Source organism: Mesoplodon densirostris, chromosome 2, assembly GCF_025265405.1.
Source record: "Mesoplodon densirostris isolate mMesDen1 chromosome 2, mMesDen1 primary haplotype, whole genome shotgun sequence".
Classification (NCBI taxonomy): domain Eukaryota; kingdom Metazoa; phylum Chordata; class Mammalia; order Artiodactyla; family Ziphiidae; genus Mesoplodon; species Mesoplodon densirostris.
In genome coordinates this window covers 31697705-31719917 of record NC_082662.1, presented here as the reverse complement: position 1 = coordinate 31719917, position 22213 = coordinate 31697705, and the positions used below count along the sequence as shown (strand labels likewise).

Below are 22213 nucleotides of genomic sequence, written 5' to 3'. Positions count from 1 at the left end.
AGCCAACCAATGATACGGTGGTGATTAAAGCCAGACTCCACTGGAAGGGTTGAGCTTTGTTTCAGAGGAACTCAGCTCCAGAAACAAAGGTTGCGAGTGTGTCTTGTGGACTGGAGGGTGGGTGGAGGCAAGAGGCGGCATCATGGCGTCATCTGATCTGGGGTCCCTGAGTGATTGACAGGGCTCCCAATACTTGACCTTTTTTGCCTCTTCCTGGGAGAGAGGTAAATTATTGTCTTGCTTTTAGATCTTATTAGACTATCTTTCCAGCTGTACAAGAATAAAATAGTCAAGGAGAACTCAAGACTGTTTACAGTGAACTTGGACCAAGATAATTGAGTAAGCAGCATGCTAGACATGGTGTTAAGTGGGATGGTGAGAGGACAAGAGACCCTGGGTAGCCGAGTCCCTTCCCCGCCCAGCTCCCCAGAGGCTGGGCCTCGGGGGCCTTCTGTCAGGAGCACACCGGCTGGAGCCGGTGAAGCCCCTCCTAAACCCTGTGACCTTTGTGCTCTGTCCTCGCAGTGTGATCTTGTGGCTGGGGGACCTCAACTACAGAATAGAAGAGCTGGATGTGGAAAAAGTGAAAAAGCTCATTGAAGAGAAGGCCTTTCAAACCCTGTATGCGAATGACCAGGTACCGATGGCCACCTGGGCCCTCTTCAGGCAGCCGTCCCTCCACGGGAGGGCACAGGAAAGCCTGGCTGCCCAACTCCAGCCTCTTCTTGCTCATCTTGGGAGGTTTCCCTGAGGAGCTGGTGTCCCATCATTCCTTCCTTCCTTCCTTCCTTCTTTCCATCTGCATTCCCCTCTCCCACAGTTGCCTGCCCCCTGGCTGTTCCCTTGAGGCTTATCTCCCCCGGGGGCAAGAGCTGCTCTCTTTCTCTCGCAGGCGTGCCCATTCATTCAAGGTGGGGCCCAAAGGGAACCAAGCGTCTCATAATGAAGATACTTGGTATTTTTAAGATGATTTACTGATGGTTTGGATGGGTCTCCCGCTCCCCCTGCCCCTGCCCCTCAGCAGGTCTGTCCACTGTGCACGACCACTCTTTTTCGGAATGGCTGTCTTCACTTCGGACAGGAAGCAGTTCTGTATCATGCTCTTCTCCACCATTGTTTGGGTTAGCGTTCCTTTCTCAAAGCACTAGCCATTTCCCAGGACAAGAGAAATCTGTTTCTCTCTGACTCTCAACAGATTTCGAAACTGTTCAAGTGGTCAGAGTTGTTCAGAATGTTACAGCCCTTTTTCTTTTTAGCCTGTATCTCCCTTTCAATCTTCTTCGTATTGTCATTAGTCTAAATCTTTCTGTTTCCTTTATTTTTCCCCCAGTGCAGATCAGTTGAAGGGGGAAAAAGAAAATCTCGAGTCTGTTATGTCTTTCTTTACGGAATAATCTCTTTATCGATCCATTTTCCTCTCCCACTCTTTTCCTTAGTAAACTATTCTCTTTAATTCCCATTTCAGCCTTAACCCAGTCTGTTCTGTAACTATCTGTTTCTTGCCTCTGTTTTCTGGACTGCGGCATTCTCATTTCCCTGGTAGTTCAATACCATCTCCTCTTGCCTTTTTTTTTTTTAAAATTAATTAATTTATTTATGGCTGCGTTGGGTCTTCGTTGCTGTGTTCAGGCTTTCTCTAGTTGCGGCGAGCGGGGGTTACTCTTTGTTGCAGTGTGTGGGCTTCTCATCGTGGTGGCTTCTCTTGTTGCGGAGCATGGGCTCTAGGTGCATGGGCTTCAGTAGTTGTGGCTCGTGGGCTCTAGAGCGCAGGCTCAGTAGTTGTGGCTCACGGGCTTAGTTGCTCCGCGGCATGTGGGATCTTCCCGGACCAGGGCTCGAACCCGTGTCCCCTGCATTGGCAGGCAGATTCTTAACCACTGCACCACCAGGGAATCCCAAGGTTTGACCTTTTTATCCTGAGATTTTTGGGTTTTTTTTACTGTTATCAAAGTTCTGGGAATGCACTTTTATCACGTAGGAAGGCAGGTTAGAGGGGAAAATGCATCAAATAGCAGTTATCCTGAGATTTTTTTTTTCCATCCATCCTTTCGTGTAGCTGAGAGCTCAGGTGGCTGCAAAGGCTGTCTTCGAAGGCTTCAGCGAGGGTGAGCTCACGTTCCAGCCCACCTACAAGTATGATACTGGCTCTGACGATTGGGATACCAGGTAGGTCAGAGGTTGCTTCAGGGGGCTGAGCAGATGGAAACTCAGAAAGTTATGGAAGCACTTGCCCTCATTGACCTAAAGAAAAAGATAGGTTTCCTGTCACTTCTTCCCCATGTTTTGTACTCAGGTCAAACATTCTCTTAGTATCTGTTCATTAAGCAGCCTGCCTTCCTGCACATCATCTTGTTGACTGCCTTAGCCTTTGCTTCATAAGAATCCTTGAGGCTCATTTTACCTTCCAGCTACGCTTAGGGTGATGATTGTAGCAAACCGAGCTTGTACTTGGCCTTTACCTGGTCGTTCATATTTTTTTTTTTTTTTTTTTTCTTTTTGCGCTATGCGGGCCTCTCACTGTTGTGGCCTCCCCCATTGCGGAGCACAGGCTCCGGATGCGCAGGCCCAGCGGCCATGGCTCACGGGCCCAGCCGCTCCGCGGCATATGGGATCCTCCCAGACCGGGGCACGAACCCGTATCCCCTGCATCGGCAGGCGGACTCTTAACCACTGCGCCACCAGGGAGGCCCCTCGTTCATATTTTTATTAGTGCCTGTGGGATGCTACGCACTGTTCAATACACTTTACTTGCAACCCATTGAAGTAGGTATGATTTAGTATCCTCATTTTATAGATCGGGGAACTGAAACCCCCAGAATTCAAGAGCCTCCCAAGCAGGCAAGCGTAGAAGCAGGATTTGAACCCAGGCAGTAGGAATTCACGACCTGTTTTAACCACCATCTTTTGAGGACCACAGAGTCCTTCACCCTCAGATGGCTGTGACTCTTGCCTGATCCCCATAGGACAGTAGAGTGCAGAGAATCATTCTGAATGGCATTTTGGCTCCGAGCTTTCGCAGTTGTTTGGGGTGATACCCGCAGGATACACATTACCCCTCAGTGGGCCCAAATCGCCCCTGCCCTCTCAGATCTCCGGCTGCATGGACTGGAAGACTGCCCCGTCACCCCTAGCTGAGCCAGGGAGCTCACCAGGTGAGGGCGCTGCTGTGCCTGGGAGGGCTCCCAGTATGGACTTTGCGTTTCAGCGACAAGTGTCGTGCTCCCGCCTGGTGTGACCGGGTCCTCTGGAAAGGGAAGAACATCACTCAGCTGAGCTACCAGAGCCACATGGCCCTGAAGACCAGCGACCACAAGCCCGTCAGCTCAGTGTTTGACATCGGGGTAGGTGGGCAGCTGGTGCCTCTGTGGTCATCGTCCTCTAGGGAATTGGTTCCCACAGCTGAGACCACTTTTGTCTTTCTGGTCTGCTCCTCCTACCTTGAGTGTGAGGAAGCTGTTTAATTCATAATTGTTTTGTAGACTTCTACTATATGTTTCTGCATACGTGGAGGTTCCCCTTTGCTCTTTGGACTGTATCTTTCCAGCCCTTTTTCTTTGCAAATGTGTGTCAGTATTCTATATATAGCATAGAGGACGTTTTTCCCTTTTTGTAAAAGAGGTATATCATGCATATTGTTCTGAGAACATCTTTTTTCCCCACTGGCTATGTTTTAAGAGATCTTTCCATGTCAGTAAAGGGAGAGCTCCCTCCTCATTATTTTTAAGGGCTGCAAAATATTTCACAGTATGGATGAACCGTAATATATTGGGGTTGGCCAAAAAGTTCCTTCGGGGGCTTCCCTGGTGGCGCAGTGGTTGAGAGTCTGCCTGCCGATGCAGGGGACACGGGTTCGTGCCCCGGTCCAGGAAGATCCCACATACCGCGGAGCGGCTGGGCCCGTGAGCCATGGCCGCTGAGCCTGCGCGTCGGGAGCCTGTGCTCCGCAACGGGAGAGGCCACAACAGTGAGAGGCCCATGTACCGCCAAAAAAAAAAAAAAAAAAGTTCCTTCGGGTTTTATATATTATGGATATTATGGAAAAACCCGAAGAAACTTTTTGGCCAACCCCAATATATATTGATTGTTTAAGTTGTTTCCAAAATGTTGCTATTGTATTCATTGCTATAGTGATCACCCTTCGCATGTATCTTTGCGTACCGTTGTGAATATTTCTGTAGAATGAAATTCCTAGAGGTGAAATTAGTGGTTCAAAGAAAAATGTATTCTAAATTTATCTGAGTCTGCTAAATTATCCTCCTGACAGCCCTTACCATTTTACACTTCTACCAACTCTGGATGAGCTAGTGTTCCCACAGCCTGGCTAATATTGGGTTTTATCAGTCTTTTAAATTTCTGCCAACCCAGTGAGCCAAAAGAGAAAGATACTCCATTATTTTAGATTACACTTCCCTAATTACTAGTGAAGTTGAACATCTTTTTTTTTCTGTTTCTGTAATCTATTTTTTCTTTTTTTATCAAAGTATAGTTGATTTACAGTAAACATCTTTTTATTTATGTATTCTCCATTTGTATCTCTTCTTCAGTGACTTCTGTGTTTCTTTACGTTACCAATTCTCAAGGGTGCGGGTAGGGGCACATCAGAATCTACGAGGGTGTGGGTGGTTTGCAAAAAGCCTAATGAATGTTATAGGTAAGGTTTTATTACTGGAGAATGACAAAAATTGTAATTCAAAATAAGGAAGGGAAGGCCTGACAAAATCTTCTTGGCTGATGGAGTACAGCTTTAAAAAAGCCTGAGAAATGCTGCTTTAAATCAAAGCCCTGGAGAAGCTTCTCACTGCAGACCTGTCGGCAGCAACAAGCATAGCAGAGCCGAGCACTGGGCGTCTTTCTGCCCTGGGCGTAAGACCCAGCAGAACTGCCAACGGAAGCTTTCACTCCGGCATCTGTTTTCTGCTAATCAGGAAGCAGTTGATTTTACCAGAAGCTTTGCCTCTGGGGCACCCTTCTACATCTACTGTTAATTGGGTTCTTTGTTCGTTAAATTAAATCTATTTAGCATTCACTTTCTGCGTTGCTATCAACTGCTATTTCCCAAGGCCGTGAATGTCCTCAAAACTGAAAAAGAGGACGTGGGCAGAAGCCAAAGCACTCAGTCTCTGCTGTTTCCCTTCCAGGTGAGGGTCGTAAATGAAGAGCTTTATCGGAAGACTCTGGAGGAGATCGTTCGCTCCCTGGATAAGATGGAAAATGACAGCATTCCTTCTGTGTCCCTCTCCAAGCGAGAGGTAGGAAGGACGTGCTAAGGCATCAGGCTCTTCTCTTCACAGAACGTAAATCTCACCTGCTGGGGCTCAGAATTCCAAGAGGCACCTGTCAGACGACTGGACTGTAGTCTTGATCGGCTGCTTCTAGAAAAAGTGAGGCTGATGATGCCAGCTGACAAGAGAGGGGTTGTTGGTTCACCTCCTGATCTTCTAAACCAGAAACCTGTAACCTTTTGTGGCTCATATATTTTACCCATACATGGGCCATCCATGAGTTAAATAAGGCACAGAGGATCCAAAATGTGTTTCATTTGATCTTAGTATAGCTGGTGTGTATTCTTGCACTGGGTTTGTCGTCCTACTGATTCTTTGCTTTGAGATTAAATTGAGTCCAAAATTTGGGTACGTATGAGTTGATAGGAAGGAAGGCAGTACGGAAAGGTAATGGGCTTTGGGAGAAGTCAAGTTAGGGCTAAAGATGTTTCATAGACGTGCCATAGCATAGATCGTTCAGAATTGACTGTACCAAAAAGTCAGTTAAATGAGGACTTAACGGTGAGGGTATTTTTAATGCCCTAGATGTCCAGCTACTTGGAAGGAGGACGTTGATTTTGGGAGTGGAACGTGTGAAGGGTGTTTTGGATATGGTCTTTGCGTATAGAAGATTTAAACTTGGATTCTGTTAGGAAATTATTTATAAAACAACATGAGTTTTTTGAGTTTAGGATTTCTGAGTTAAACACAGACAACTGGTCTTTCATGGTAGCTGTGACCTCCCAGGTAAATACTTAAAAGCAGAAACATGATTTGAAAGAGATGGTCCTTCGTTTTCTTTCCAGAAAGGGCAAGGATTGCCCATTTGGGGTGGCTAGGCAGGTTGCCAAGGAGAGGGCACTGGTCTGACTGGTCCTGGGCTTGTCCCCAGTTCTGTTTTCAGAATGTGAAGTACATGCAGCTGCAGATAGAGTCCTTTACCATTCAGAATGGACAAGTACCGTGTCAGTTTGAATTCATCAACAAGCCTGACGAAGAGTCTTACTGTAAGCAGTGGCTGAGCGCCAACCCCAGCCGAGGGTTCCTCCTGCCAGGTAAGGCCTCCATTCCCAGGTTCCTGGTTGCTGGTTTGGGGAACACCCTACCCTATCTTTGCTCATTCTCCTGGAATAAGCTTTTTGTGTCTGAGTGTTTTGTTGTCTGCTTGAACATTTTTTTTTTTTTTTTAGCGGTACAGGGGCCTCTCACTGTTGTGGCCTCTCCCGTTGCGGAGCGCAGGCTCTGGACGTGCAGGCTCAGCGGCCATGGCTCACGGGCCCCGCCGCTCCGCAGCATGTGGGATCTTCCCGGACCGGGGCACGAACCCATGTCCCCTGCATCGGCAGGCAGACTCTCAACCACTGCGCCACCAGCGAAGCCCCCTGCTTGAACATTTTTCAAAGCCCTGTGGATGAACCATCCATAAGTAAAATATAAAATAGTAAGGAGGGCTTCCCTGGTGGCGCAGTGGTTGGGGGTCCACCTGCCGATGCAGGGGACATGGGTTCGTGCCCCGGTCCGGGAGGATCCCACATGCCGCAGAGCGGCTGGGCCCGTGCGCCATGGCCGCTGAGCCTGCGCGTCCGGAGCCTGTGCTCCGCAACGGGAGAGGCCACAACAGTGAGAGGCCCGCGTACAGCAAAAAAAAAAAAAAAAAAATAGTAAGGAGCATGAGTTCAGTTTCAAAAGCATTCTCAGTCACGTGGATGTTCCACAGTTTCGCAGGGAGGGAAGACACAGGAGTGCTGTAAAGCAGGTGTTGCTGTTAAAGGAGCCGTTTTCACCCTCTGTCTCACTATAATCAACTCCCAACTGTCCGCTCTTGGGGGCAAAGGTAGTAGGGTGGTCATCCAGAAGAATTATGTCTGGCTCTAGAATGTACCGCCCGCGTCTTGCCCCCAACTTCTCCTTGGCACTCTCTGTAGTGCCGTGAGGCAGAGGGGCTAAGCCTGTCTTGTGAACACTTCACAGTCTGATAACGTACTGTATTTTCTACTGGATAGGGTGTCTTCATCTGAGCTGGATCAAGGCAAGCTGTTGGAGCCACACCTTCTTATTGTATTAGTCTTTTCTAGCTTGAGCTGTGCTACTTAGAACACGAGTTTTATAGCAGTTACCTATTCATGTTCTTGTTTACTGTTTTCATATTCCCCCTTGGACCGTAAACTCCTTGTTCACGTGTCTTTTGAGTGCCGAGCATGTAAATTCTTGGTGGTTGGCTGATGCCTCTTATTTTCTCCCCTAACCCTGTATGCCTCACCCTCTCCCCACTCGTCTTCTCTCCCCCTTTCCTCTTGGCCTTCTGCCAACCAGCGTTACTGTTTACATTTTTTTTCAGATTCTGCCATTGAGATTGAATTGGAGCTTTTTGTAAATAAGACCACAGCTACAAAGCTCAACTCGGGTGAAGACAAAATCGAGGACATTCTGGTTTTACACTTGGACAGGGGAAAGGATTACTTTTTGTCTGTGTCTGGGAACTACCTGCCCAGCTGTTTCGGATCCCCCATTCACACGTTGTGCTACATGAAGGAGCCAATCTTGGACCTGCCGCTAGAAAGTATTAGAGAGCTGGTGAGTTACCTGCCACAAGGAAACATCCAGAACTGTGTAACAGCCAAGCCAATCAAACAAGATACTCCCGTGCCTACCTTCCCAGGGACCTGAGGATTCTTTAGCCTCCATAGAGTTTGCTTACTCTATCGGTTGTGTATTGCTATTTAACAGACTCCCTGCCATTTTTAGTGGTTTAAAACAGCAGCAAGTTATTGCTTCTCATGACTGTGAGTTTCCAGTGTGGCTCTTCTACTGGTCTCGCCCAGGCTCATTTGTGTGGTTGCCGTCAGACGGCAGCTGTGATGGCCAGAGGGTTCAAGGAGGCCTCCTTCCCTTTCTTGGTGTTGGCTGCTCACTGGGCCTCTCCCTCAACATGGGCTCTCGTCATTCAGTAGGTTGGCCCGGGCTTCCCTAAGTGGTAGCAAGAGTTTGAGAGCAGAATGTGTAAGGCTCCTTGTGGCCCAGGCTCCAAAACTCGCATGGTACCACTTCTGCCATGTTTTATTTGTTGGAACAAGTTGTGAGGTCAGCCCAGATTCCGGATGGGGAAAGACTCTACCTCTTGATGGGAAAAGCTGCAAAATGTTATTGCCATGTTTTTCGGTCTTTCATAATAACATATTAGAGAAACTCAGCCATGGATACTAAGATGATGGAATGTCCCTGGCCCATGATATTATTCCTTCTTCTGTTTTAATCATCACTTGGTTTATCATCCTAAACTAAATTTTCTGAGATCTAAAAGGCTCCTATGCAGACTTACAGATATTGAACACAAACTTATGGTTACCAAAGGGGAAATGTGGCGGGGAGGGATAAATCAGGAGCTTGGGATTAACATACACGCACTACTATATATAAGATAGATAACGAACAAAGACCTACTGTATAACACAGGGAACTCTGCTCAATATTCTGTGGTAACCTGTATGAGAAAAGAATCTGAAAAAGAATGAACATATTGGGAATTCCCTGGTGGGCCAGTGGTTAGGACTCAGCACTTTCACTGCTTGCTGAGGGCCCAGGTTCTATCCCTGGTGGGGGAACTGAGATCCCACAGGCTGCATGGTGTGGCCAAAAAAAAAAAAAAAGAATGGTTATGTGTATATGTATAACTGAACTACTTTGCTGTACACCAGAAACTAACACAACATTGTAAATCAACTATACTCCAATAAAAATTTAAAAATAAATAAAAGGCTCCTCTGGAGACAATTCTAATACAAGGGAGCTAATTTGGAGCAGGTTTTTGGCAATAGGTATGCTTTCCTTTTTCCTCCATTGCATTTTTTAAATTCAGGGACTCTTGAACTCTGTCCTCTCCATTATATAGATGAAAACAGAGGTCCAGTGAGGGGAGTGATTTGTCATGGGTCCCTGGCGAGTTAACCCTGGACCTGGACCTTGCTTTTGGGTTTTTGTATTCCCACGTCAGTGTTCTTTTTTCACCAGACCACACCGTTTCTCTGGTTCAGACAGTGAAGTGCTATAGGCAGGATATTTTTCTAAGATGATGCATATTTCACCTGATTGAAACTGCTTGCCGTAAGCCACTCCCAGTTCTCAAAAGTCACCCTTTGTACCTTGATCATGTCACCTGATTTCATTTTTGCCTGCTGAATATTTGCTTAGGGACATCAAAACGCTTCCGTTCTTCCATGGGTTTGCCGTCTCCATGTCCTGCGTTCTCCTGAAGCCAGCCTGGCAGAAGCTCTATTGGTGGCCCTTCTGATCATGCTTTTTATTTCTTTTCAGACTCTGATGCAACTTCAGACTGAAGATGATGGGAGCCAGTTGGAAAGACCCATGGACCTCCCCAAAGAGCTCTTGATGATGGTTGATTACCTGTACCGAAATGCCATCCAGCAGGTAGGTGGATGAAGCAGGCACACCTGGCAGAGGCCATGCTGCCTTGAGAAAAACCATCAGCCCTGAGAACTTCGGGCATAAAAAGCTTTTCCCCTGCAAAACCTATGGAAAGCTGTTCTTACTCCGGGGAGTGAAGGTCAGTAGGTTCACATTCCACACCCCTGTGTGGCCCCGCTATTACATACAGCACTTGATTCCTCCCAGGGGAGGCAGTCTCACACAACAGGGCCTTCCCAGCACAGCATGTTCCCTCCCTGGTCCTCTGGGGTCCCCCAGGTGGAAAGCCCTCTGGAGCCTTCTCAGGATGTCCGGCTGCTCTCTTTTGTGGAAACTCTTGCCAGCTTCTAGGAATGGGAGGGGCGGCTAACTTGTTGACAAGCCAGACAGGCAGGGGACCAGTGGAACCCCTGGGGCCATGACTCAGGAAGCCTGATTTCCAGAGTGGGTTGGGCAAGCTTTCTGAGATCAGATTGGTCAGTTTCACTGACTCACTTATCTGGGTCCCAGGGAGATAAATAGAAACTCTCATCTACCACAGCTCTGCCACTTCGGAGCAACATACATTCTTAGGATACTCTCTCCCCACTTTTCCCCTCAGATTTATTGAGCGTTACAATGTCCCAAACACTGTTCTAAGTGTTTTACAGCACTCCCTCATTTAGTTCTCACAGTAGTACTCAGATGAGGAAACAGATTCCCAGAAATGTTAAGTAACTTGATCAGGGTCCCAAAGCTAACAGATGGGCAGGATTGGGATTTGAACCCAGGGAGTCTATAGAAGTCACATTCTTTTTTTTTTTTCTTTCATTTATTTACTTATTTATTTTTGGCTGCGTTGGGTCTTCGTTGCTGAGCTTGGGCTTTCTCTAGTTGCGGTGAGCAGGGGCTACTCTTTGTTGCGGTGTGCGGGCTTCTCATGATGGTGGCTTCTCTTGTTGTGAAGCACGGGCTCTAGGTGCGTAGGCTTCAGTAGTTGTGGCTCGTGGGCTCTAGAGTGCAGGCTCAGTAGTTGTGGTGCACGGGCTTAGTTGCTCCGCCGTGTGTGTGATCTTCCCGGACCAGGGCTCTAACCCGTGTCCCCTGCATTGGCAGGCGGATTCTTAACCACTGCGCGCCACCTGGGGAAGCCCAAAGTCACATTCTTAAGAACGATGCTAGTCTACCTACTCTACAGAGCTCCTTTCAGGGGTAACCTTTGAGTAATACATGTAATATTGTTATTGTTCACGGTATAGGAACTTAAGTTATTTTATAAAACAAACAAATATAAGGGATCCTAGGACTCATAGAAATACCTTTATTGCCATAATCTTGTTTTCTCAAAGCACTGAGGTGCCTTGTTAACCTTCTCCATCTTATAAATGATATATTTTCTTCAGTTTTTTCTTTTTCTGGTCAATACCTCCATAACACTGCAGGAAACGTAGCTACTTTAAACTTTTTGCTTCGGTTGGATCACCAGGGATCAAACCCACACCCACTGCAGTGGAAATACGGCATCCTAACCACTGGACCGCCAGGGAATTCTCTTATAATAGATGTCTTGTGCTGAAGACCTATTGTGGGAGCGTGGCTGGGAAGGCCTGCAAGATGAATTAGCCACATCAGCCTACATCACATTGTCTAGTGGGGTGATTCAAAGGCCTCACCATGCTGCCCCCTTTTGTACCCTGCTGGTGATTATATTTCTAGGTCAGGAAATCATTGCTGCTTTTCTGAAAATAGAATTATTTTGTGACTTTCTTCCCTTTTTCAGGAAGATCTGTTTCAGCAGCCAGGCCTGAGGTTGGAATTTGAGCATATCAGGGACTGTTTGGATACTGGAACGATTGATACCCTCTGTATCCTTCAGATGTTCATGCGCGCACGCATGTATGTGTGTGTGAATATGAGAAAGAGAGGTGAGCAAAAGGAAAGGATATTTTAAGGCTCAAAGTCAGATATTGTGTCCTCAGCTGTTATGTTTTTCTTGCTTAAAGTTTGTATAGAGAAGACTTTACAACTTTAAGCAACCAATATATAGCAGGAATTCAGGAGGGCCTGGCGAAGCTGACAGGCAGCTTGGCCCCTTCAAGATGTCAGCCTGGCATCCTAGCTCCAAGCAGAGAGCCTGGCTGTGCAGGCAGCACTCTGGCATGTGCTGGCCCCTGGGGCTCTTCTTAACCATGACCATGGCAGCGGCATCCCCTGTTCCTTAACGATGGGCCCAAAGCTGTTAGCAATCACTCCATAGCTGAAGCCCTGCTGCTTTTCCTGGAGAGCCTGCCGGAGCCCGTCATCTGTTACAGCGTCTACCACAACTGCTTGGAGTGTTCTGGCAACCTCACAGCAAGTAAACAGGTGAGGGGAAGCGTGGAGCGTCAGCGTGTTCATGTTGCAGCCCCGGGTCTCATTGCGCCTGAGGGAACAAAGTGGGCACCATCCCCCAAATTCAGTGTCGTAGAAACTCGACTCCAAGTCTTTCCTTCCCAAACCTGTTCTTCCCCTCATGTCCCTTTTCCTTTTAATGGCATCACCTTAATTCCAGTGACTCAACCCAGAAACCTGAGTCACTTCTGACTCCCCCTCTCCTCACCTCCCACACGCTCAGTCCCCTTGCTCTGTCACTTGTCTTTCTTCCATTCTAGTTCCACTTTCCTTGGTTCAGGACCCGGCATTCATGCTTTCCCTCTGCTGATTTGTTTTGCGTACTGCCATTAGATTTGGGGTTCTAAAGCTCTTGTCATGCTGCTGTTGGTCAGAAACGCTCTCCATTGCCAATTAAGGATCTTCTTAAACAAATGTTCGGGACTTTTTATGATCTAGTCTAGTCATTCACATACGTAACCTGCCATAGCAGAATAATCTAAAAAACATGCTAACAATACATGATCCAGAGCCTTACCCTCCACCTCCACTGAATCAAAAAATCAAAATCTCTCTCTTCCTTTTTTTTTTTTGGCTGCACCACTTGGCATGCGAGATCTTAGTTCCCTCACCAGGGATCGAACCCGTGCCCCCTGCAGTGGAAGCGTGGAGTCTTAACCACTGGACTTCCAGGGAGGTCCCTCAAAATCTCTTTTGGGATATAGTTTGTACAGGCTTCCCAACTGATTCTGAAATGCAGATAGCCAGAGTACTCATTGAATTCTAGCCTGATCAACCCTTCCAAGCTTAGGGCCTATTCAAACAGTAGTGCTCCTGCCAAACTTGACTTCTCATGATGTGTTCTCTCTTCTTATCTCACTGTTTTCCTTACCTTGCCTTTTTCTACACTTTCTTTTGCCCTAAGTGCCCTAGTCCTTACCTCTGCAAGTGCAATCTTCTCTTATATTCAAGACGCAACTAAAATGTTTTCGGTTCTCTTAAGTGTTTTGAGAACGTGCAGTTAGAAGTTTGACCTCTAAATTCATGTAACGCTTGATCTATGCGTCTGTTTTGGCACCTGTGGCAAGTGATCAAGTTTTTCAGTGTACAGTCTTACTGCTCACACACCCAGATCATGTACTCAGTTCCTGGAATATAGCAGGCACTTGAGAAACGATTGAATGAACGAAAAGACAAATCCCAGTTCTCCCTCTTTCAGGTCATTGCTACCCTTCCTGCGTGCCACAGAAATGTCTTCATCTACTTGATGGCGTTTTTGCAAGAACTGCTGAAAAATTCAGCAAAAAATCATTTGGATGGTAATATTCTAGGTAAGCCGCCAAGTGTGTGTGGAAAGCATCTCTGCAAGCTGACTCATTAAGAGAAATGTGGTTGAGGAATGTCCTGAGTCCACTGCAGTAGAACTAAAATCTCAAGCTCTGGGCAAAGTTTGCCCTCGAATAGTTATTTTAAAGCAGAAAATACTGCTTTGGGGCACCCCTCCCCACTCCTAAGAACACGAGAATAAGTGGTACTTCTTTTGCTGAATCATATGTTTTCTGGGTTTTTCATACAGCTAGCATATTTGGTAGCTTACTGCTTCGAAACCCAGCTGGTCACCAAAAGCTTGAAGTGGCAGAGAAGAAGAAGGCTCAAGAATTTATTCACCAGTTCCTCTGCAACTCACCCTGAGCCTGTCCATCTCCTCTCCTATTCTGCCTGAGGCAGCCAATTACCAGCCCCACCTGTTTCAGCTCCAAAGCTGCCCTAAGAGCATGTGAGCCCACTGGGATGCCAGAGTGGCAGCTGCCTGTTTCCTGAGCCCAGACTGCCCTCCCCACCATGACTGTCACACTCCGTGCTGCTGCGAGTTGTGAAGACATGAGGGGAAATCCACCACAATAAAACTGACATTCAGCGTTCAAATTTAGTTATTTAACAGATAGATCTTTTTTTTTTTTTTTTAATGTTTAAACGACTGTACTTCTTGTGCTCACTCAACCTGCCTCCAGGGCATATAGTGCCTTCCCTGTAGCTTGGGCCGGGCTCCCCATGATCAGGTATTTGAACAAACTTTGGAGTCCTGAAGGATGAATGAGTTGGACGGCAAGAATGCAAATGGGGGCTTCCCTGGTGGCGCAGTGGTTGAGAGTCCGCCTGCCTATGCAGGGAACACGGGTTCATGCCCCAGCCCGGGAGGATCCCACATGCCGCGGAGTGGCTGGGCCAGTGAGCCGTTGCCGCTGGGCCTGCATGTCTGGAGCCTGTGCTCCGCAACGGGAGAGGCCACAGTAGTGAGGGGCCCGCATACTGCAAAAAAAAAAAAAAAAAAAAAAGAATGCAAATGGAAGCTGCTGGATAAAGAGCCCACAGCCACCCCAGATGCTTCCAGCTCTCTGTCGGAGGACATGTGTGTACACATATTGCAAACCCTACCCCCCTTCCCACTCAGATATGGCTCAACAACTCTGGAGCTGGCCACTCAGCCTCCGAGGGCAATGCAGTGGCTTGAAAATGAAGATATTGAAGAAATTGGTGTTCTGGTGAAACAAGTGGAATTTTCTGGGGCAACAGATCCTCCAAACTGTATATAATGCATCCCCTCTCTTACATGTGTAATATATTTTAATGATAAATGTATTTTTAACAGTGGTTGGTTGCTTTTATCTTTTAAGAAATGGCACCTCTCAGCAGCTGGACATTTGTGGCTTAAGCACTGGGGCAGGGTGGTCCCTGGTGGTCCAGTGGTTAAGAATCTGCCTTCCAACGCAGGGAACGCGGGTTCAATCCCTAGTCGAGGAACTAAAGTCCCACATGCCGCAACTGGAAAGAAGCCCGCGCACCGCAGTGAAGAGCCTGCTCGTCACAACAAAGATCCCATGCGCCACAACTAAGGCCCGACGCAGCCAAATAAATAAATAAAATAAATTTAAAAAAAAGAAGCACTGGGGCAGCTGGTCAGGGGCCAGAGAGATATTTGCCTGGCAGTCTGGTGATAACAGCCACTATTTACCTTTTTCAAGCAAGAGATAGTGCAGGCATGGCCCCAACACCTTGACCCCTGATCTAGTTTCTGAGGGTTGTCCCACTAAGAATATTCTAGAGAAGTAGCTTATGGGGAAAATGGCAGCGGCTGCTAAGAGGTTCTGACAGCTAGATATTTACAGGTCAGGAGCAGAGTAAAGTCACATGCAAAATCGCTTCTTGGATCACCACTAGTCCTTGGCAGTGTAAGTGATTTAGGTACCGGCCGGTAGGATGACAATGTGAACGGTTAAAGAAAGAATGGCCAGTAGGTGGCGTTGCCTGGCCCGGGCACGAGTTCCATGGAAGCCGACAGCCCTCTGCAGGGGAAAAGGCCGGGAGAGACGGCCTGGGCAGGGGTATGAGGAAGAAGGGAGTTGGGCGTCTTAAGCGAGGCTGTGAAGGGGGGAAGAGGTGGTGGCGTCCTCTGGCCAGGCTTGGAATACTCCCCATTTCTGCCATTTGGGTCCAGTCTTCCTTTCTGGGTCCCTCCTGCCCATACTAACTTTGTTAGGTGAGGAGGGGAAGCTGGGGCCACAAGGAGAAACCCGGAATGTCACAGCCTTCCAGGCTTCCCCCTTGCGGTCCGGGTACGAATTCGGCGGCTAACTGGGGTCCTTCCCGCTGCGGTTGTGGCTGCTAAGGTGAGGGGAGCGCAAGCCGGGCTGGGGCTACTTTGGATTAGTGGTCGGGGGTCTGATCACTCTTCCTTGCGTCTGGTGCCTCTAGAGCCAAGCCCCGACTCCCCGCAGGCAACTCCCCCCAGGCGGAGGACGAGGCGGGCGCTGCCCCGCGCTGGACGAACTCGTGGCCCCGCAAGGTCTCCGCTGTGCCCACCCCGCCCCCCCCTTCCGCTCGCCAATTGGAGGCTCGATCTCAGCCCCCACACCGACTAAACCAACCAGAAGCATCAGGGAGAGGCGGAGCCACTATCTCCTCCTTCCTCCGGAAAGCGGAAGCGGAATTGACGTTCGGGGAAGGTGGGGGCAATCATGGTGCCGCTGGGGAGGGGAGAAGCTGCTGCCGCCGCCGCCGTTGCCGGGAGCCGCGGAGGTAAAAGGCGAAATCAGACGCGGCCTGGGCTGGGGACTTCCCGGGGTGCGCGGGACTTAGACTCCCTCCTGAAGCATTTTCCAGTAGGGACCCCAGATCGGTCACCATAGGGACCCCACCCCTCCTCCGTTTCCATGGGGATGGGTATCCAGCCCCCCTCCCCTGTTTCCATGGAGATCCGGACCCTGCCCCTTTTCGCCCGGCTTGGAGCCCCCCAGCCTGACTTCGGGTTTTTCCGTGTAGCCCTGGACTGGGGACTATCCCAGACAGGTTCCTTTTCCCAGCCTCCTCTCAAGGGTGCTCTGTTTGTATTTCTCGTTTGCCACCCTCAAACCTCCTGTCTTGTTTGTTCCGGATAGCTGGTCTCCGCGTTGCCGCCTGTGGTGCTGGGGCAGCCCAGTGGGGCCCCCGGTGCTCTTATCTCTCCTCTCAGATGCAGCGAAATGTGCATCTACCGGGTTGCGTAAGCAAGAGCAAGGGGTCGGGCCGGTTCCTCCCGGCTCAGATCCCTTGGCCTGTCTCTGGTAACTACCACTCTGTCTAGCCGCCCTACCGAGTAAAGGTTCACTTTCTAATCCGGAGCAGAAGAGAAAGATAAAGTGCAAAGCCAGACTGAAAACTAAAAGTGATAATATTTAAATTCTCTGTTATGTCTGCCAAACCTGCGTTTGTAGAACCTGTGTGTTTACAGGTAGAAGAAGAATCACTATTCCAGAACAGGAAAACTTCAAATTTGGTATTTTTCCCAAGAGAGTTTATCTTTCCAAGAGAGTATACCTGCAGGCCTTTCATTCATTTAACTGACATATCCTGAACTCCTCGTGTCAGTGTACTGTGCTAGGGGCAGTAGAAACAAAAATAAGACTCATCATTCCCTTATTGCAGAAAGCACACTATAAAGCATAGCTTCTAGTGGACACCAGATTGTTTTAGGAGATAAATAGATAAAGTGATCTTCATTAGATATGCCTGATTAGGGATTAGCCCCACTACCCAGAAGCTGAAACATCTGTTCTCGGAAGGAGGGAACAAATTCACACTTGATTCCTCTACTGTTGTCAGACATTGTGCTTTAACATACATTATGTCTTTTACTCTGCATAACAATTTCCTGAGGACAGGAATTACCAGTTCCACCTTACATATGAGAAAAGTGAGGCACAGAAAGTTACCCAAGTAGTATGTAGTAAAGCCGGGATTTGTGGGTAGGTGACCCTGCCTCCAAAGCCCTACTCCTTCCAGCATAGACTTACTGCCTCACGGTCTGATTTGGGGGATATTTAGGTGGAGTTTCCTTGCTTTAAGCTTTATAGCAACTCAGTTTTGAAACAGTTTGCCCCTATTTCCCCTTAAGTGTTTTGACCAAACTTCACAGTGTTTGGCAGTAAGGCACATTTGGAAGGTCTTATAAGCTGCTACTTATTACTTCCATTTTTTATTTTCATTTTTATTAAAAATGTTTTTGGGCCACGCTAAGCGGCTTTCGGGATCTTAGTTCCCTGACCAGGGATTGAACCTGGGTCCTCAACGGTGAAAGCGCGGAGTCCTAACCACTGGACCGCCAGGGAATTCCCATTACTTCAATTTATTAAAAAACATATTGTTCTTCCTTCAAAATGACTTGATGGTTTTAAACTTAAAAAAAAAAAAAAAAGTCCCAAGGAAGATGTTTTTCATTTACTTTGTCCTGCTCTTGAAAGAAGAGGAAAAAAGAGCCCTGTGATTGCTGAGGAGGTCCCTGGGTCCTATGGTATGGCTCTGACTCTGGCTTTGTTCTGTTGCAGACAGGTCACTACCTTTCCATTTCTCACAATTGGGCTGAGCACGACTGAACCATGGGGGAACACAGTCCAGACGACAGCATCAGCTACTTTGAGGTAGAGGAAGATGAGCTGACCCCCGATGACAAGATGCTCAGGTTTGTGGATAAGAACGGACTGGTGCCTTCCTCATCTGGAACTGTTTATGATAGGACAACTGTTCTTATCGAGCAGGATCCTGGCACTTTGGAAGACGACGATGACGATGGACAGTGCGGAGAACACTTGCCTTTTCTAGTAGGGGGTGAAGAGGGCTTTCATCTAATAGATCATGAAGCAATGTCCCAGGGTTATGTGCAACACATTATCTCACCAGATCAGATTCATTTAACAATAAACCCTGGTTCCACACCCATGCCAAGAAATATCGAAGGTGCAACCCTCACACTGCAGTCGGAATGTCCAGAAACGAAACGTAAAGAAGTAAGTAAAGCAGTGGGTGAGGGCCCAGTTTGGCTTTGGGGAAGTCCTTACACAACTCTTATCAGCAGTTTCAGCCAGGGAGTATAGGAGCCCCTGGAATTAGGACCTACAGTGGCTTTCCTTACTGTATATGCTTCATGTTTTTTGTTGTGACTGCTTTCTGGAACTTTTGGTGTGTATGGCCGCATTGAAATCTGGGAAAACTAAATTGCAAATTTCTTCCCCAGATCATAAATAAAATAGACATTTCACTGAGATAAATCCATGTCTCTGATGTGGAAATAACTGGATTTGGCTTATCTCTGAGTTGTGTAAAAATGACTTGTTTTGGAGAGATAAGTATTTGCTGGACTATACTTTATTAGTGAAAGTTTAATGGATAATAAAGGCTAGCTTTCTTTTTTTTAAATTGATTAATTTATTTTTATTTTTGGCTGAGTTGGGTCTTTGTTGCTGCGTGCGGGCTGCGCGCCTGCTTTCTCTAGTTGTGGCGAGCGGGGGCTACTCTTCATTGCGGTGCACGGGCTTCTCATTGCGGTGGCTTCTCTTGTTGTGGAACACGGGCTCTAGGCACGTGGGCTTCAGTAGTTGTGGCTTGCAGGCTCTAGAGCGCAGGCTCAGCAGTTGTGGTGCACAGGCTTAGTTGCTCCGTGGCATGTGGGATCTTCCCGGACCAGGGCTCGAACCTGTGTCCCCTGCATTGGCAGGCGGATTCTTAACCACTGCGCCACCAGGGAAGCCCCAAGGCTAGCTTTCTTTTGTAAGAAACTCAGGCAGGAGGCAGTAAATGAGAGCAGGTTATCTAAAAGAAGTTTTCCTGCTCATATTTAGCTAATGTGCGTAAGGTAACTCATATTACAATGCTTCGAAAACTGTAAAGCATTGTACAAATTGTACTAGGGGTGATAATTAGCAGAGTAAAAGATGTGGTTTAAAGGTAGTGATATACATTATCCGGGAACTAATTGCAGGTCAACTAGGAAAAAAACCGATCCCTGGTAGTTGCAATGCCAGGGACTAAATGTAAAATGTTACCAAACAGCCATTGGGTAAATTGTTTAGCAGAATATTTTTCTCTTTTGCTGTAATTCAGGTCTTGAAACTGGAGAATATTTTTTTTCGTGGGATTTGGTTTTCCTTTGCTAGCCTTAGAACCTCAGAGCTGGAAGGAACCCTAGTGAGACCGTCTTGTCTTACCTCCCACCTCATGCAGGGATCTCTCTGCAGCATCTCTGACACCAATTCCTCTGGTCTCTGCTTGAACACTTACAGAATGACGAGAGCACAGTGTTTCACAGTTCAGCCTAATACAAAGTTTGTTGGCCAGCTCTGATTGTTAGAAAGCTTTTGCTCGTATGGAGCCAAAATCTGCCTTCCTGCAGCTGCTGTCCGCTGGTCCCAGTGCTTCCTTTCTTCTTTTTTTAAAAAATTTATTTATTTTATTTTTGACTGCATTGGGTCTTCGTTGTTGCGCGCGGGCTTTCTCTAGTTGTGGCGAGCAGGGGTAACTCTTCGTTGTGGTGCGCAGGCTTCTCATTGCAGTGGCTTCTCTTTTTGCGGAGCACGGGCTCTAGGTGCACGGGCTTCAGTAGTTGTGGCATGCGGGCTCAGCAGTTGTGGCTCGCGGGCTCTAGAGCACAGGCTCAGTAGTTGTGGCACACGGGCTTAGTTGCTCCGCGGCATGTGGGATCCTCCCAGACCAGGGCTCTAACCCGTGTCCCCTGCATTAGCAGACAGATTCTTAACCACCGTGCCACCAGGGAAGCCCCCAGTGCTTCCTTTCTGAGCAGCAAGCTAAATCTTCCTCCCACCCGACAACCCCTCAGGTAATTGAAGATCATGGGTTTCTCTACATCTTTTCCTGTTCAGGCTCGACATCTCCATTTACTTAAATGTTCCTCTTACAACATTTTCCTCTAGTTTCTCATCAGCCTGGTCACCTTTGATTGCACGAGTTCCAGTTTTCCAAAGTCCTTAAAATTTGTAATTGAGCATAGTCTCACAAGTGTGAGTCAACTGGTACTGAATACCGTGCGACTCTTTATCTCTTCATCTGGACACTGTACTACAATTGTGATATGGTCTGTATTCTATTAGCAACAACATCCTACTATTAGCTGGCACTTGGAAATCTCTAGAATGGTATTTCTTAGCTGGGGGTAGTTTTGTCCCCCTGGAGACACATTTGGCAATATCTGAAGACGTTTTTGGTTGTCGCACTGGGGAGGCGCTACTGGAATCTAGTGGGTAGAGCCCAAAGGTCTATAAACATCTACAGTGCACGGGACAGCTCCCTACAGCACATAAATAATTGTCTGGCCCCAAAAGTCAGTTAGCTGTGTTCCAAAAAAATTTTACTTACGAAACAGGCAATGGGCTACCCTGACTACCCTTAGTCTACAACGTAGGGAGTTGTAGCAGAGAAGGATGGACGTACAGCAGAGATTCAGACCTGGAAGGCAGTGACAGCATGCAGAGGCATCTGGACTGAGTTCTGGAAATACACTGAAGGTGTCTGAGCCAGGAAGTGTCGTGGTTGGAGTGGTATTTGAGAAAGGTTGCTCTGGTAGCTGTGGCAGCTTGATTGCCTGGTTAGGAGATAGTTGCAGTTTAGGTTTGGGGTTTCCTTTGAGTCTGATGGTGTGGAAAGGATGGTGTGGAAAGAATCCAGGGCTTTTGTTGAAGTATAAGAGAACTTGGTATATTATTGGAGTTTGAAGAATGAGCCATGAATTGGGTCTGACTCAAAGGATTCATCCGTTTTTCCAGGCGTGTTGAGTTTCTTCTGTCTCTTAGCACAGGGGCCTGGGTGACTGATGGAGCTTCAGATCTCAGTAGTGAGTTAAATAGTTCGAGTCCACTGTGATAGGTACTTTGAGGCTCATTCAGAGTGCTCTGGGCGTGCTGAGGAGAAAGCGGCCGACTCTGCTGTCCCCCTTGCCCTCCATGAATGTTGATTCCATAACAGGAATCAAGAAGACAGGAAGAGGAGAATGTTTGATGGGGAAATTGATGAGATGGTTGGCGTATCATGAATGTATAGTCCTTGGAGAAAAGCAAAGTGAACAAGTTGAGAAGCCCTTTGGAAATGTGGACCTGAAGTCGAGGAAGTGGCTGGGGATTAGAATCGCGGATCCATGAAGGAGCAGTAGTTCAAACTGTGGGCAAATAACCCGAGGGAGAAGTAAGAATTGTTCTGAGAATTTACGGGTTGGAAAGAGAAAGAGGAACCAGAGTTCCCTTAGTCCCAGGGATGGGTGGAACGCAGTGCTATGGTAGCTGAGGGAAGAGAGATTTAAGAAGTGTGAATATTCCTCTATGACCCTGCAGAGGGATTGAGGGGCCGAAGAGGAGCCATTAGTTCTGTTGCTTGTGCAATTGATCACCTCATGGGAAGACTTGCGCTAGAGCGCTGGAGGCTGAAGCCAGATGTCAAGCGATGGAGAAGTGAGTGGGCGGTGAGGAAACAGGAGGCAGGAAGCATCAGCTTTTTCTTTTCTTTTTCTAATAGGGTAGCTGGAGGAAGAAGAGTGATGAGGCGGTAGTCAGTCAAGGGGACTGGATCATGTTTTTAGCAGAGGAAATCTGAACATGGCTTAGGGCCTAAACTTTGGGCCATCCTCAGTCAATGATTACTATGTGAGAGGGTTTCAAGAGCAGATGTTTGGGAAACATAAAGTTACATCAAGACAGGGATTTGCTTATTAGTATGGGATTTCTCAAGAGCTTTTGACAATAACTAAGAAGGAAGGACATGCAGAATTCTCCAAATATTTTGAACTCGGGAAACCATTTTTCGGGCCTTATTGCCACGGTCAGTGTTTTGTGGAGCACATTTTGGGAAATGCTGATCTAGGCAGA

The 22213-nt window shown here is 47.6% G+C and overlaps 2 protein-coding genes across 8 annotated transcripts in view; both read left to right on the top strand.

Moving 5' to 3' along the window:
• INPP5B (inositol polyphosphate-5-phosphatase B) overlaps positions 1-14684 on the top strand; it is a 44740-nt gene extending 30056 nt beyond the window's left edge. For 2 of the 3 annotated variants that reach the window (XM_060089530.1, XM_060089532.1), the window contains exons 14-24: positions 526-637; positions 2057-2166; positions 3206-3341; positions 5139-5249; positions 6154-6316; positions 7600-7835; positions 9573-9686; positions 11443-11527; positions 11899-12026; positions 13252-13363; positions 13609-14684. In XM_060089530.1, coding sequence (XP_059945513.1) covers positions 526-637; positions 2057-2166; positions 3206-3341; positions 5139-5249; positions 6154-6316; positions 7600-7835; positions 9573-9686; positions 11443-11527; positions 11899-12026; positions 13252-13363; positions 13609-13724 — 1423 coding nt within the window. In that variant the 3' untranslated portion in view covers positions 13725-14684. The remainder of the gene's footprint in view (positions 1-525; positions 638-2056; positions 2167-3205; positions 3342-5138; positions 5250-6153; positions 6317-7599; positions 7836-9572; positions 9687-11442; positions 11528-11898; positions 12027-13251; positions 13364-13608) is intronic. The other variant, XM_060089531.1, reaches the window with a different exon arrangement.
• Positions 14685-16030: 1346 nt separating this feature from the next.
• MTF1 (metal regulatory transcription factor 1) overlaps positions 16031-22213 on the top strand; it is a 41773-nt gene continuing 35590 nt past the window's right edge. For all 5 annotated transcript variants that reach the window (XM_060089522.1, XM_060089521.1, XM_060089520.1 and 2 more), the window contains exons 1-2: positions 16031-16109; positions 17894-18352. In XM_060089522.1, coding sequence (XP_059945505.1) covers positions 17945-18352 — 408 coding nt within the window. In that variant the 5' untranslated portion in view covers positions 16031-16109; positions 17894-17944. The remainder of the gene's footprint in view (positions 16110-17893; positions 18353-22213) is intronic.